This window comes from Jaculus jaculus, chromosome 17, assembly GCF_020740685.1.
Source record: "Jaculus jaculus isolate mJacJac1 chromosome 17, mJacJac1.mat.Y.cur, whole genome shotgun sequence".
NCBI lineage: Eukaryota > Metazoa > Chordata > Mammalia > Rodentia > Dipodidae > Jaculus > Jaculus jaculus.
This window is the reverse complement of record NC_059118.1, coordinates 66,656,105-66,672,192: the sequence shown is the minus strand read 5'-3', so window position 1 is coordinate 66,672,192 and position 16,088 is coordinate 66,656,105. Positions and strand designations below refer to the sequence as shown.

The 16,088-nt window shown below is 47.4% G+C and overlaps 1 protein-coding gene across 1 annotated transcript in view; it reads right to left on the bottom strand.

Moving 5' to 3' along the window:
• Positions 1 to 16,088, bottom strand: part of Slc22a23 (solute carrier family 22 member 23) — a 169,481-nt gene that overhangs the window by 121,813 nt on the left and 31,580 nt on the right. The window contains exon 2 of the mRNA XM_045136494.1: positions 3,712 to 3,815. Coding sequence (XP_044992429.1) covers positions 3,712 to 3,815 — 104 coding nt within the window. The remainder of the gene's footprint in view (positions 1 to 3,711; positions 3,816 to 16,088) is intronic.

Sequence of the window (16,088 nt, the reverse complement as noted above, 5' to 3'; positions counted from 1 at the left end):
TTCTCACTATTCTGATACTCTTTAAGAAAAGATCCTTGACTTTGTTTTTAATCTAGTAGGAACCATTCTAAGACCCTTCACCTCAAACAATCACTAAAACCAGTGAGTCATGACCATCACTAGGCACTGTGGGGCACACACCATCCTGGGGTTGGGGTGCCTTGGTTCTGAATCCAGGCTCACACCCCTTCTGAGCTACGTGATCTTGGGAAAGCCCAGGCTTGTTCCAATGGTCCTGTTAGTGCCTGTAGGGCTGGTATCAAGTGTGAAAAGCACACGTGTTCACTACGTGCTAGTTACCAGCCTTGAGGCTTTGGCCTGAGTTACTCCTCAATGAGAATTCCACTCAGAGGTGACTGAGAGCAGATAAAAAGCCTTTATTCTTAAGATTTATGGCAAATCACTGACTTTCAAAGATATCCCCTCCTAATCCTCAGAATCTGTGACCTTTTCTTTTTGTTTGTTTGTTTTTCAGGGTAGGGTCTCATTCTAGCTCAGGCTGACCTGGAATTCACTATGTAGTCTTAGGGTGGTCTCAAACTCACAGTGATCCTACCTCTGCCTCCCAGGTGCTGGGATTATAGGCATGCACCACCATGCCCAGCTTTTTTTTTTTTTTTTTTTAATGTTCCTTTATAAAAGGGACTCTACAAATGGCATTCAGGCTAAGGACCTTGAATGAAGTGGCTTTTCATGGGGGAGGTCAAATTTAATTCCAAAGAGGGTAGTGTGGGGAAGCTTGATTCACCATCACTGGCTCTGAAAATGGGGGCAAGGGCCATGAGCCCAGCCAACAGGTGGCCTCCAGGAACCACAGCAGGCAAGGAATTGCTGCTCCCTAAGTCTGCAGGAAGGCGCTCTGCTCTGTGGACACCCTGGCTGCATCCCAGTGACACCCTGGTTGTGAACTACAGAACTGAAGGAGGATTCATTTGTGTTAAAGCCCCTGACCATATAGAGAATGGTGACAGCAGTCACAGGGAACTGACTTGGGGTCTCAGGGAAACATGTCCCAGTCCAATGACGCAAGCGTAAGAGGGTTTTTTTTTGTGGTAGTGTCTTGCTCTAGCCCAGGCTGACCTGGAATTCATGATGTAGTCTCAGGGTGGCCTGGAACTCATGATGATCCTCCTACCTCTGCCTCCCGAGTGCTGGGATTAAAGGCGTGCGCCACAATGCCCAGCACAGAAGAGATTTTTAATACAGAAAATGTTTATAAAGAAGCAAGCAATGTGGAAGAGACCCTGCAAGAAACAGTATTCTATACTGCAGTTTCTAAGAACACGGACTGGAGGGGACAGAGTCACTCATGGATCTCAGGAAAGCACTTGTGTGGAGGGGACCTGGTGAGGGAGCCCTTTAAACCCTGCAGAGACCAACATATGAGGTACCCCCTTCTTCCTGGGGGGTCTGCAGCTGTGTTCCCACTTCCCCACCCCCCTCACGCTCTCACTTAGCCACGAGCAAAGGGTTCCCAGTGAAGCAGTGAGTACCGTTACAAACACAGGTCACATGGAGGGGAAGGGAGCTGTGTTTCTCCCGAGCATATCAGCTAACATGCTAACCACCCCCAACCCCAAACCTAGGTTTAGAACATAACTGTTTAAGGAAGGTAGCTTAATGTCTGTCCATGCTCACTGCAACCTTAGAAAGCTTACCCAAGCATCCCTGGAACTGCAATCTAGAGTTTCTTACATGAGGTGATTTCCTCATTTAAGGCAAGGCAGGGAATAAATGCCAAAAACAACTTGGGGGGGGATGGGGTTGGAAAATACCAAACTTCCAAATTGAAACAGAAGGCCATCCAAAATCCCCCAAGCCACTGCTATGCAAAATCCGATCCCTTGGAAAACAACTGCTGAGGAGAGGGTTTGCAGCATCAGACTTCTAGTGAGAGTTCAGACTCCTCAGTCCTTTGTCCCCAGGCCAATGTCTGATCAAAGAGGCTGACGGGTATATGTGTGTGTGTGTAATGTACATGCAAGCTTTATTAATCAAAGCCCTCGCTCACTTTTGTGTTAACTCACTTACTAAACCAGGACACTATAAGCTTTATCAAGCCTGCATTCTTCTGAAAGGAGACATGGATTCAGTTAATATGTCTTTGTATTTTCTTTCAATGAAGTTTTTTGGGAAGTAGTAGCTATTGAATCTGTATGGCTCATGCTGAAAACCTAGGAACCCTAGCATTTGGTTAAATAAAAGCCTACTCCCTGTCCTCAAGGGGCAGAACGCAGGAACCGTGTCCGTAGGAAGCATCAGAAATAGTGACTTAGCAGATTCCAGGCTCCCAGGAAATCATGTTTATTCGTACAAGGAATCCCAGATAGACATGAGCTTGAGGAAGGAGAGTTCTGCCACTTTAAGGTGGCCTTAGACCCCTATGCTGTACCCATGACCCTGGCTCTTGCTCACACCAGCTTTCATGGCTAAGCAGGGCACGCCAGGCACCGAGAAGGCGCACAGTTTGTTCCACGACATTCGTGGCCTTCGCTACGTCAACAGGCTCAGGACATGATGAATCATGCACAAGAGATCCCTTTGAGAGTGGAAGGGAGGACAGCCATGCCACCCCCTGCCCTTGGGCAGTCCATTACATTGTGCAACTGTCTCCCTGCTGGGACACAGCACCCCATGCTCTTGTGAGCCCAGATCACTTTCAATAAAAGTGCCACGGCACACTTCTGGAGGAGCAGGTCTTCCTAGGGTGGCTGGTGTCAAATCCTGACCTTCCAATTTAAAGTTGAGCGACCTCAGGGATGGCCTAGGCCTCGGTGCTCTGGTGCTTCAGTGATGTGCAAACAGTCAGAACAGCACCTACTGGCAGTGGAGCAGACCTGCCCGATGGGGGTATGGTGAGGATGGGCTAGTTCAACGCCTGGCACCTGGCACCCGGCAGGCATCAGGCGCTGGTGGTGCCACTATCACCATTAACGGCACAGCCTCCATCCTCCCCTCCTGGTCTCCGTCCCACCCGCTTCCATGTCCTCTGCAACCACCTTCTCCTTTCTGGCAGCCACCTCTCCTCACCCACCCAAAATGTTTTCTTTCTCATGTCCAGTCACTACCTTCCGTTGTCGTAAAAAAATCTACCTATTACTCAGATGTAATTATCTTGCATCCTCCTCCTCCTCCTCTTCTCTCTGGTCTGGCACAGAGGCAGCTCCTAACAAGCCGAGGACTGTCTGAGATGTGGTGACCTTTGCGGATGCCACTCAGCACTGCCTTGCTCACTCATGTGGATGAAGGCTCTTTCAACTCCTCTTCCTCCACTGCTCATTTTTATAAGACGGAGTTCTGCTGTATGGCTGGCTCGGCCTGGCCTCAACTCTCGGACTCAAGTAATCCTCTGACCAGAGGGGTAATGGGTGTGTGCCACGTCACCTAGCTCCCTCATTTTTAATGCAGTTTGTACATCAACCCATTCGGCACCCAGCCACGGAGCACTACACCTAAGCTCCCGGAGCGCCACCAGAAGCTGGGTCCGCAGTCCACAGGCTGGCCTGGCACCGAACTTCAATCTTCCCTCCCGCCGTCTATTATGCCCAGTGGCCAATTCTCTTTGGCTCTGCATTTGCCAGGTGGCAGCGTCTGCTTTCAGTTCTGCCACCCATGCCGGGCATAGCAAAGGCACACTGACCACTCCTCTTTAGCCAGCAAAGGCCTACTCTGCCTTCCAAGGGTCTGTGTGGCAGGCGCGGTGGTACTCACCAGTCGGCAATGCATCCAGTTATTAGGTAACCAAAGATTAATCCAACCAGTAAGGAGAACTTGGCGATATGGACTTTCCAGGCGTTATCACACACAAGATCCCACTGGAGAGGGGCAGACAGAAAACAAATCAGAGAGACACATACACAGAGCTAGTCACAATCACAAGGACAATACAATAACCCTGCAAAAGGATCACGGCACTGCCAGTGGGGCCATGTCACACATACTATTTAAAACCTCACAATGAAGCCGGGCGTGGTGGCACATGCCTTTAATCCCAGCACTTGGGAAGTAGAGGTAGGAAGATTGCCATGAGTTTGAGGCCATCCTGGGACTCTATAGTGTATTCCAGGTCAGCCTGGGGTAGAGTGAGACCCTACCTCAAAAAGCCAAAAAAAAAAAAACAAACCCAAAAACAAAAACAAAAAACCTCACAATTAAGGCTGTTGAAAATCTAACAGAACCATAATTTGCTTACAAAATGGAACGCAATTTTCAGCCCCTAATGGATTATCTATGTCTGCAAGAAGAGCTACGCGCAACCTGGGGCATGCGTTCCTTCTGTACCAACTGCCACAGGAAACGAAGGGTGGGGACAAGGCAAGGAGATGGGCACCCCTGGTGGCCAGCCCCTTCCCAGCCCACAGCTGCGCCAACACCCAGGATGGGACTGCCCTGCCAACTTTCCCCAGGAGGTGTTAGAACAGCGTGGGGAAATAACTAGCAATTTTACATTTTTACCTAATAAACTCCCTAAAGCGTAGTCTTAAAAAGCGAGACAGGAGTTAGCGTAGAATGTTGAGATATGAACATGTTTATGTTTTTTCTCAAATGTTCTTGCATTTCTCTGCATTGTGCTGTGTTACCAGTGACAAAGACAATCAGGGAAAATGAAACTATTTTGTAAAACTAACTTTAATCACTTAATACAAAAAATGAAAATGATCTTCAATTATTCTCTTCATAGAAGCAGTGGAGCACTCACACACAGCTTACTTCTGGGTCAGAGGGACAACTGATTAGAGAGCCACTGGAAGGTTCTACAAAACCTGCAGGGCTCACCGTTGGTGGTAGACAAACATTCTTGCTAACTTTTCTGGTTGGGGCTTTCAATCCCAGGTCAGTGGATGTGTGGTGTGCCGGCTAGGGTGGCAGAAGGCGCTGGAGAGATGCTCCATCAATAGGAATCTGGGGACACCAGAATGAGAGGTGCTTGGGAGGCAGAGGCAGGTAGGGTGAGGGTGGAGGGGAGAAGGCCCAGGGCTGGGACCTGATCTCAGCGTTATCTTCCTGGGTATCTTCTCCTCAAGGTCACTGCCAAGGGGAGACCCACAGAATAATGTCGAGGAGCCTTGTACCTCTGGCCCTGAGTGTTTCCAACCTTCTGGAGACCCTAGTGGAGCCCTTGGGGACACCAGCTATGGGGCCTGGGGAGGCCACAGTCTACATCAACACGAGCAGAGAAAGGCGCGTGGTTGGTAGGGGTGGGAAGGGGCCGCCTGTCACATTGTTGTCCCTGCTGCCCTGGACGCACTGGGACACCTGATGCCCCCATGGCTGATTCCAGTTTTCCAGACCCAGGAAAGTGACCTCCTCCCCTCCCTGCCGGAGGAAGGGAAGGAGAGAGGTCATCAGGGGCCACAGGGGCCTGGCCAGGGGATGGTCTGGAGCCTGTTAAGAGTTTCTCCTGTGTCTAAGGCTGTGGGCACTGCAGGTAGCAAGGACTGTACCTCGAGCTCTGGTCCACATTCTTTTGAGGGAGGCTTCCTTCTCCAATGACTCTAGAGGGTCTCAAAATGCTACCAAACCACAGGGAACCCAACATCAACATCACTGGGGAACAATCAAGAACTGCAGGTTCCTAAGCCTTATCCTAGACATGCTGAGTGATAACGTTTTCAGGAAAGTATGGCAGTGTGCCCTGACAGCTATCCAAGTGAGCCTGAACCCCCCACCTGGCTGACACCTCCAGATCCTGCCCTGCCCTCCCGTACCATGGTGTGGACAACCCATGAACCCCAAGGCCCGGGCCAGCTCCAATCCCACCCTGAGAGGAAGAAATTAACAGATAATGGAGTACTGCACAAAATGTACACGTGACTTTTTCTGCCTCTGTCCTGTAAGGGAAGTGTCAAGTTCCAAGACGGTGACGGGCTCTCCAAGGCCAGCCTGGGAAGTCAACATTCACAGATACACTGTCTGTAGAAAAATGTGTTTTCTTGTTTTTTTTTTTAAAACACCCATGATAATTCTTTATTTTGTAAATTTTTATTTATTTATGTTTATTTGAGAGTGACAGAGAGAAAGAGGCCGATAGAGAGAGAATGGGTGCACCAAGACCTCCAGCCACTGCAAATGACCTCCAGATGCATGCGCCACCTTGTACATCTGGCTTATGTGGGTCCTGGGGAATCAAGCCTCGAACCAGGGTCTTTAGGCTTCACAGGCAAGCGCTTAACCATTAAGCAATCTCTCCAGCTTCAGAAAATGTATTTTCAATGATAAATACCTTTTCAACTTTAGGAAGGCACATTTGGTCTTAAAGTGAGAGCTACAGCCTTACTGCCAACCAAATGTATGTGTTCTTTTAGCCTGACTCAGTTTATGCATCCTGGGGTAGAGGCGCTTACACACCTGTGCCTGTTCATCTCCTGGGAACGCTGCGCTTGTGTCGGCCTCAGCGTGACACACTGTTGGCAACAGACCCAGCCTGACCCAAGCTCCTGCCAGGGAGAGACACCAGCTGCCGCCTCTTTCATTCACCCTGCTTTTAAATACTTTCACGTCTCAACCAAGACATCCCATTGATGAGTTTACTTGAGGTTAAATGATGCAAAAGGGCACATTATGCTTATGTTAAATGGCCAGAGAGAGGAGATTTTAACACAAGCATCGAGGAGAGAGGAGGAAACAGCCAGCACTGATGCCAGCCGAGCAATTACTGCACTGGGCCTGGGGTGACTGCCATCCCACTGTGACCACCTCCTGTGTTCAGCAGTCACCACAACACCGTCCATGTCAATCGACAACACCAGAGTGGAAATTTAAAGCCGTGGAGGAAGGCCGAGCCCCTCACAGCCAGCAAGGAAAGGAAGCCTGGTAGAAGGACCAGTAGGTTGGCTTGAGGGGGCCCACCCGCCTTGGGAGTGGGGCAGGGAATGTAACGCAAGGAGCCCCCTGTGCCCTGCATCCTTCTCAAGAGGGAGAGTTTATCTAAGTCAACAAGCACTGTGCCTGGGAGGGCCCAGCGGGTAGGAAGATAAGGGTTACTCATGCCTGGGGATCCACCTAAAACAACACCCTTGCAACCCTGGGGGCCCACCCTGGAAGCACATTCCATGGGCTTGGGGGTGGCAGGAACTGGGGGAATACACTGAGCTGACTCCCTTGTTCAATGTCTTCTGGTAGGGACAAAACTTGTACCAGGAAATAAACATGTCCTGACAGTGGTTTTTGTTTATTTTTTTTAATAGCCTGCCTCAAGAATTTTAGATATATGAAGACTGCTGCCTGGCTCTCAACTTTGTTCATGTTGCTAAAGATAAGAATATGGCAACTGGCTATTCAGGAAGCTAAAATTATGTACAATTCTTTTTAAAGATGGTTTAAAAATCTGACAAGTCCATGATTGGGACTTACTGTCCCTGACATTATCTTGGTAGTCTCTCTCTCCTTACCCTCTGTCTTCATCCCATCCAATCAATTCCAGTGTCAGCAGAAAGGTACAAACCTTTCACACACACAGTTTGAACATACCGCCCCGTGCTCCCTGGCCGGGGCCGTCCTCCCCTCTAGAGGGAGGGGTAGGTGCTCACTGGACACCTGAGATAGCAGCCTCCTCCTGGTGTGTGTTTCTGTAGTGTAGGTTGAAGGCTAAAAATAACATGTCCAGACTCCCTTACTAAGGTTTCAAATATGATTTAGGGTCTGATAATTAAGTGCACACTCCAAAATAACTCTCAATGTTTAACCTAGTTCTGGTTTCTGGGCTGACTTGAATGAGAAGAATGGCCAGAGGCGCTGGCTAGGGACGTCCTGTCTGCCAGGCAGGTCTGGAGGTCGTGAAACGTACAGCTTGGGCAGTGGCAAAGGAAGTGTTCCAGTCAGTCACTGGAGATAGTGACTTCCTAATTCCCAGGCTTGCGTGTGAGACACTTGTAGGGTGCTGTGCTGGGAATCCTCCCAGAGGCCCAGTCCACAGTCCCCAGCTCTCAACAGGCACAGTATCCTGCATTCAAACCCGCTCTCCTGAGACACCCACAGCAGTTCTTGATATTGTCAAGTTGAGCCCCTTCCCTGAACTGGTATATCATGGCATTAACTCTGCTCCCCCCAAATCCATTCCCTAGAGAAAATGAGAACACTCCTCTAATGCCCATGCTAGCAGCCCATCAGCAGGTTTAACAAGATCAAAAGAGGTCATGCCTTAGCCCACATCACTGCCTTCTTAGCCCCATGTCACTGCCTTCTCTGCCATGATCCTCCCATCAGGAGCACTTGTGTGATGTCACCTGAAACTGAAGGGCAAGACAAATGATCCCAAGACTTGTGTCTGTGATCCACCACACTTGGCATGCTGGTTGCCATGTGTTCTATTTAAAAACCAAAAGTAATCAGGCAAAGGTTATGGAAAATCTGCAGGCTACTTTGTAGCTAAGTATTATAAAGACAGAATGCAAGAAACACAACCTTTATTATTTTAAAGCAATGATTTAAAATGACTCATTAGAGAACTAGTCAATGACACATTAAATTTCTAAAGAAGGTAGAAAATAATTGGGAGGCAGGGAAAACAATTTTCAATAACAATGAATCCTCTGATAAAATTGCAAACAAGAACCTTAAAAAATCATAAGAAAATAATTACTTATATGACGACGGAGCTGGTATATCTATGGATGAAAATAAATGGGGGAGGAGAATGACCTGAAGAAATAGCTGTAGATCTTAGAACAGTTTAACTATTACTGCTTTTAAAAATGAATGTTAGAGTGACAGACTTCTGTCAGAGTACTTGATGACCCACCGAAGGTCAGTGATAAGACCCTATTGCTGAAGACTCCATACGCAGCTGACACGTAAAATGGAACAGCATGGCTGGAAGCCAGGAGAGAGTCAGTCCCCAGACAGTCAGCGTGTCTAGTGCCAGAAGGTGCTACATGGGCAACTGGGGTAAATGACCAATATCTGTCCAAGCAACTCATTGTCTAACCTAATTAGCAACAAATAACCTGATGTGATGCCCACACAAATACAATAGTGGCACACAGCCATGGTGAGGAACCAACTGCTCTTGATTTGGCTAACTGATCCACTCAGTGGTACAAGACCCTTAGCTGGAGCTGGGAAACAAGTCAGAACCATACCCAAACACAAGCCCACTCTACAATATCAAGCTACCATCAATCATGGGGTACAAGAGGGCCTACACCTATCAAACTCTCTATCAAAAAAGTGTTATCTCAATTTTCCGGGTGCTAACTTACTCTCTGTTGGAGAATCTGCTTCTCTTTTTCAGATAGATGCAGATCCTAAGGAGAGAGTTGCCCCAACATACCTCAAAAGGGGCCCAACTGAAACTAAGGACAATTGGCGAAACAAGCAAGGGTGATGTTTTCCTGTGAACTGGAAAAATCAACTCCTACCAAATCAGAGAGCCAGAGCCTCAGAGGCCCCCAACACCTCATCACTGAAGCAGACCAAAAATGAACCCAACATGGCTCAGGGAAATTTTGTGGAAGAGGGGGCGGAAAGAATGTCAGAGTCACATGTTGGGTCATGATTTGCAGAGACATTTATCATACCAATAACTGGGGGCTAACTCCACAATGCATGATCCATTTACATCAACAAGGAGGGTCCAATGGAGGGGGTAGATCATAGATAAGCCTAAACAATGGTACCAAACTGCCTGTATTTGCTGAAAAGAAAACTAATAAATTAAATTAAAAAAAAAAGAATGTTAGTTATTATTTAAAATTTCTATGTATCAGAAATATCATAAACAAAATCATAGACGCATAAATTTGTTGAGCATATCTATGTGGTTGCTACCCGGAGACCACTCGGGAGACGGCTCCCTGACGGAGTGCGTAGCTAAAATGCACGACGTCCCCGCCCCCACCCCAGCACATCTAACTAGAAAGAAAGAGGAGGAAACCACTGAGGAGATATTGGATTCCACGAATGAAAATCTAAATATAATATTTCGGTTTTCAAATTTGTTTTTAGATTTTCTGAAGCTGAAGGAAAGACAAGAAAATGTAGACTGGCACCAGGAGGCTGGACACACGCCATTTTTTTCTGGAAGTAATTTACCAACATGCACAGTGTCTACTCTTTACCCTAGCGGTTTCTTTAAAAAAATATATTTTATTTTAATTAATTAATTAATTTGACAGAAAAAGAGGGACAGAGAGAGAATGGGCGTGCCAGGGCCTCTAGCTGCTACAAACCAACTCCAGATGTGTGTGACCCCTTTGTGCATCTGGGTAATGTGGGTCCTGGGGAACTGAACCTGGGTCCTTTGGCTTTGCAGGCAAATGTCTTAACCATTATGCAATCCCTCCAGCCCTCTATTTTTCTATTATATTTTATGTATTTATTTTAGTAACTTTTCCCAAGGAAATAATCAGAGCTGCCCCACAGAGGTCCCTATGCAACCTCCCATGTCAACTTGTAAAAGCAAAACATGAAGTCATAGGTAAACATCCAGGATACCACACAACCATTAAAAAATTTGCTTTAGCAGGGCGTGGTGGTGTACACCTTTAATCCTAGCACTCGGAGGCAGAGGTAGGAGGATTGTCCTGAGTTTGAGGCCACCCTGAGACTACACAGTGAATCCCAGGTCAACCTGGGCTAGAGCGAGAGCTTACCTCGAAAAACCGTAAAAGCCTATGGTCATGTTCAGCAGCTATATACCTCAAAGCCAGCCTGAGCCAGTGTGGCCCTGTCTCAAATATATATATATAGATAGATAGATATATTTATATATCTATCTATATATATATGTATGTATGTATTGTTTTTGCTTTAGATACTTAACAACTGAGGAAATCTCTCATGATGTGATGTAGCCTCAGAATGAAATGCCGTAAGAAAAGACTAGAAGACATTCCAAACTGTTGGGAGCAAGATGCTAGAGTTGGGACTGAGTTTTAGTTCTGAAACTTTCTGTGATTTATCAACGAAGTCTAAAGTGAGGAAAACATTCAGAAGTGGAGGCATGACAAGGGAGAAACAAAGTCATTATAAAACAAACCAACAAAGGACTATGTTCCCCATTTTTTAGAATATGAATTTTAATACAATCTAAAACAAGCAGGAACTTTGGGGATGTGGCTCAGTTGATGGAGTGCTTTTGCTTAGCACAAAGCTCTGAGTTCAAATCCCCGATTTCACATAAAGCTGGCAGAGATGGTGCCTAACAATTCAAGGTCATCTTCAGGCTACATGCAGTCTGAGGCCAGCTTGGGATACATGTGAGAAAGCTTGCTTTTGAAAATGCTTGTATCAATTAAAAAACAAAAACAAAAACAAAGGCCAGACGTGGTGGTGCACGCCTTTAATCCCAGCACTCGGGAGGCAGCAGTAGGAGGACCACTGTGAGTTCGAGGCCAGCCTGAGACTCCATAGTGAATTCCAGATAAGCCTGGGTAAGACCCCACCTCAAAAAAATAAACAAACAAAAACCCCTCAGGACTCAATGTGGTGGAGCTCACATAAAGCCCCAGCTACTTGTTGGCTGAGGCAGGCGGATCCCCTGGGCTTGGCAGGGGTGTGGGGCAGGGGGTGAGGAGGCAGTCCAAGGCCAGCCTGGGAAACACGGCACAACTGTGCCTCAAAGTACGTATTTTAAAAAGAAGAAAAGAAAACGGCAACAAACTTCATAGCCTAATTTTTACTTTTGCTACTGCTCACTGACTAACACAAAAGGTGTTTTTTAGGGAATGTAATTTAACAGAATGTAAAATTTCCCCAAAGTTTCAACTCTTGAGGTGGAGATCCCCATGTGAGCTTGATGCCATCCGTAGACCACAAGGGTTTCACCTGTTGCTTGTTCCAAGCCTGGCTGTAGTCTGTTGTGATGAAAGAAAATGTTTCAGTACAATACTACGGGGGGATAATGGTGCTTCAAATTTCAAAGGCTTAAATGAAACAAAATTCCTGACTGGGTTGCAGGAGTTTAGAGAAACGTGGGTCAGCACTTTTTTTCCTCTAAAACAGCATTCTGGAGCCTCCGCAGGCCACTACTTTATATACTACAGATGCGCTTGCTCTGCAGTTGTTAAACTCGATGCAAGAGAGACGTCAAGCACACACCATGAGTGTGCGGTGTGTGCACATGTGTGTGTATGCAAGGTTCCCCCAGGAATATTAGTCACAGCTGCACAAAAGCAGCCTCGGTGGGCCAGTCTGGGAGAGCCGATGGACTGTGGTCACCGTCTGTACGTGTGGGCAAGCTGGGCCACTCTGTGGCTTTGGTGCTTCCATTCTAGAATACGTATTCCTCTTTTCCTCCCCTAATGGAGTTCATCAAAATTCAAGATACACGGCCTAATTTGAAAAGCCTCAAATTCCCTCTTCTTTTTGCCTCTAAGCTTATCCTCGAATTTTAGGAGATCCACTGTCAACAGTAGCCAACACAAGTGCCAAGTAGAGTTGGCAGGCTGGCAACCTTCCTTGAATGACATCATGGACACCCCTGCCAGGCACTCTGGGGAAATTTCCTTTCAAGTTTTGTTTCTCTGGTTTTTTTTCTTTCTTTGTTGTTGTTGGTAATTGCTACTGCAACTACTTATGTTTCATTCTTTTCTTTTCTTTTAACCTCGTGCCAAAAGATTAGGCACGGCCTGCTGAAGGCAGCTGTGGCAGACGTGTGCTGGGGAGCACGGAGGGAGGCTGCTCAGTGGGCAGTGCGCCCGCACCCCCCCCCACAGCAGCAAGCTACAATCCCTGCCCTCCTGAGAGAGAGGGAGGCGGAGACAGGAGACGCCAGTGAACAAGAGACCCCAACCTCAAGCAAGGTGCAGGGGAGCACCGACACTCGGGGTTGTCCCTCGCCCTCCACGGGTGCCCCCAACATGCAGGAACACAAAGATGAGTGGCACATGTAAGCTAGTAGGGAGATGAACCCCACTTAGCAGACCTGCACCCCAGTTTCTTGCAGGTGAACTTCTACAAAGCCACAACATTAAAGCTAGCCAGGTTTCTTAAATACACCACGGTCACATTTTTATAACCAGTACAGTCATTTTCAACTGGTCTAAACCCTAAGCAATGCTTTGTCCTTCTCCAAATGATCATTATTGTAAAAATATTTTTATGCTTTTTAAATTTTCTGCTTTCTACATTAAAATTTATTCAATCTGGTTTTATTGTTTTTGGTGGTTTAAAAAATATTTACTGGGCTGGAGATATGGCTTAGGGCACTTGCCTGCAAAGCCAAAGGACCCAGGTTTGATTCCCCAGTATCAAAGTAAGTCAGATGCACAAGGTGGCACATGCATCTGGAGTTCATTTGCAGTGGCTAGAGGCCCTGGTGCACCCATTCTCTCTCCTTCTGTCCCTCAAATAAATAAAAAATGAATATATATTTATTAATGTATTTATTTGAGAGACAGAGGAGAGTCGGGTATGGGCAATGCCATGGCCTCCTACCATTGTAAATGAACTCCAGATGCACACACCACTTTATGCATCTGGCTTTACATGGGAATTGAACCCAAGGCATCAGACTTTGTCAGCAAGCACCTTTAACCACTAAGCCATTTCTCCAGCCCTAAAATATTTTCATCATATTTGCCTGTGTGTGAGAGTGTGAATGGACATGCCAGGGTCTCTTGCCTCTGTAAGTAGACACCAGTGCATGTGATTCTTTCTGTATCTGGCTTTACGTGGGCATTAAGGAATCAAACCCAGGCTCACAGGCTTTGCAAGCCAGTGCCTTTAACCACTGAGCCACCTCCTTAGCTCTCCACAGGAGTCCTTGAGAACTGTTGGTCTCTTTCTCGGAGCACCTCTCCGGTACTACAGCGGTGGAAACTGCAATGTCTCACTGATGCTGGGGCTTTCTCAAGCTCACTGAATCCAACCCCCACTCCTTTCTGGTAGGATTAGGGGTGGCGATAGCCTCCTGACTGCGCTCCGTGGGGTGGACGTGGGGGTGTCTGGGACTCTGATACAGGGAGCCCCTTGCCTTTCTGTTCTCTCGGCTTGTCCTTCGAGGAAGCAGATGCACTGCTCCTGTGCTCAGGTCAGAGCACACCGGCTGATTACTCCTGTGCCCCCAGGCATTTGTGGGAGCCATGCACACACCACAAGGCAGCAAAGACTGCTGGTGACCAATGTCTTCTGTTAACCAAACCTTGAAGAATCTTCCCCAAATCTGAAATGTGCATGGTACTGATGACCTTTACCTCAAAGAAAGGAAATTAAGAGCAAGTCACCCATAGGGCCTTAAGAATGGCAGTGGGAACGGAGGAGGGTGAAACCAACCCCCCTGGAGTGCTAGGATCCGAAGAGAGAAGCAAGTGGCGCCCCCAGAAAACCGCATGCAGGCCTCCAGCATGCTGACTTAGGTGTTCAGTCGTGAACACCGCCCACCTGAGCAATTCAAACAGGGCTTCCGGAAGGGTCTCCTGCAGTGTGACAGGGCATGGGCAAACCTGGTCTATCACATTAGCATGCAAGCACTCCCTGCACTCATTACAGAAAGTGCCAAGTGTGGGACCAGGAACACCAGAAACCCCTCAGAATGGGAAGGATTCCATGACCTGGTGCTCAGCCCTGATGCTCAGAGGGAGAAGGGAAATCATCATGGCTTCTCCTGCCACAGGCTACGGCCCCAGATATTCCAACATGGCCTTTTAAGTTCTCTTTGTGGTCTGCAGTCACAGACTTGCATCCCACCACCACCCCTTGCCAAGCCCTGCCATGACTGAGTCATGCCAAAGATCTCACCATCTCCCCACAGAGCCTCAGCCTGGCTTGGCACTGAGTTCAAGGATGAGAAGACCACCTTCACCTCAGGGCCGGGGAGGCGGCTTCCTAGCACGTACCAAATCCTAGGCTCCCTGCCCAACCGAAACCTGGGCCCATTACCCGGCAGTCCAAGGATGGTAGCTGTGTCCTCTGCTCACACTTTTCTTCCAGAGCGCGGACACAGGCTGTCAGTGAAAGAGAGAGAGAAAGAGGTGCAACATCCCAAAGGCATGAGAGAGCACGGTCCAGTCCACATGCCTGTCAGGGAAGGTTAAGCAACTAAAGGTCTCCCTTCTGCCCGAGCCAGGCCTCTGCTCTATGCTTCCGGAACTTTCTATGTTCACTACACATACCCAGATTGGCCAAATATACTCTACCTACCTGTTTGCAAGTCCTTCCTCTGCTAACTCCAGGGCTAGAAAACTACATCCTGAGGGCCAAATGCAGTCCTGCATCTATCTATCTATCTATCTTTCTTTCTTTCTTTCTTTCTTTCTTTTTTTCTTTCTTTCTTTCTTTCTTTCTTTCTTTCTTTCTTTCTTTCTTTCTTTCTTTCTTTCTTTCTTTCTCTCTCTCTCTTCTCTTCTCTTCTCTTCTCTTCTCTTCTCTTTTCTTTTTTTTTGGCTTTTCGAGGTAGGGTTTCGCTCTGGCCCAAGCTGACCTGGAATTCACTATGTAGTCTCAGGGTGGTCTCGAACTCATGGTGATCCTCCTACCTCTGCCTCCCAGGTGCTGAGATTACAGGCGTGTGCCACCACACCCGGTTCCCTGCATCTATTTTTGTAAATAAAGTTTTATTGGCACATGGTCACTTCACCCATGTATTATCTATGCCTGCAAATGACACCATGGTCCCAAAGCCAAAGATACTTACTATCTGGCCCTTTATAAAATCACCATGGAAACATAACTCTGGGTATGTCTAGGTGAATGTATCTAGAAGTGTTTGAGGAAGGAGGACTTGCCCTAAATGTGGGTGTCACCACCCCATAGGCTGGGGTCCTGGAATGAGTAAACAGAATAAAAATGAATAATAGTAGTAAATGAATAAACAGAGCCCCGGCCTACAGCTCCTCTGCTTCCCGACTGGTGATGCTGTGTGATCACATGCCTCACGCTCGTGCCATGACAGACATAAACTGCAAGACAAAACAACTCTTTCCTTTCTTAAGTAGCTTCTCATCCAGTATTTTGTCATTAGCAATGAGAAAACTAACTCATAAACGGACCATATCTTTCTTTCTTTGAGAATGGATGTCTGTACTAGACTAGACTGATCTGTAACTCCAGACTCTTAGATGCTGGGATTACAGGTGTGAGCCTCCACGCCTGCCTAAGGAGCGTATCTTCCTTCTCTATGCCTAGTGCATAAGCTCAAGCCAGGGGAG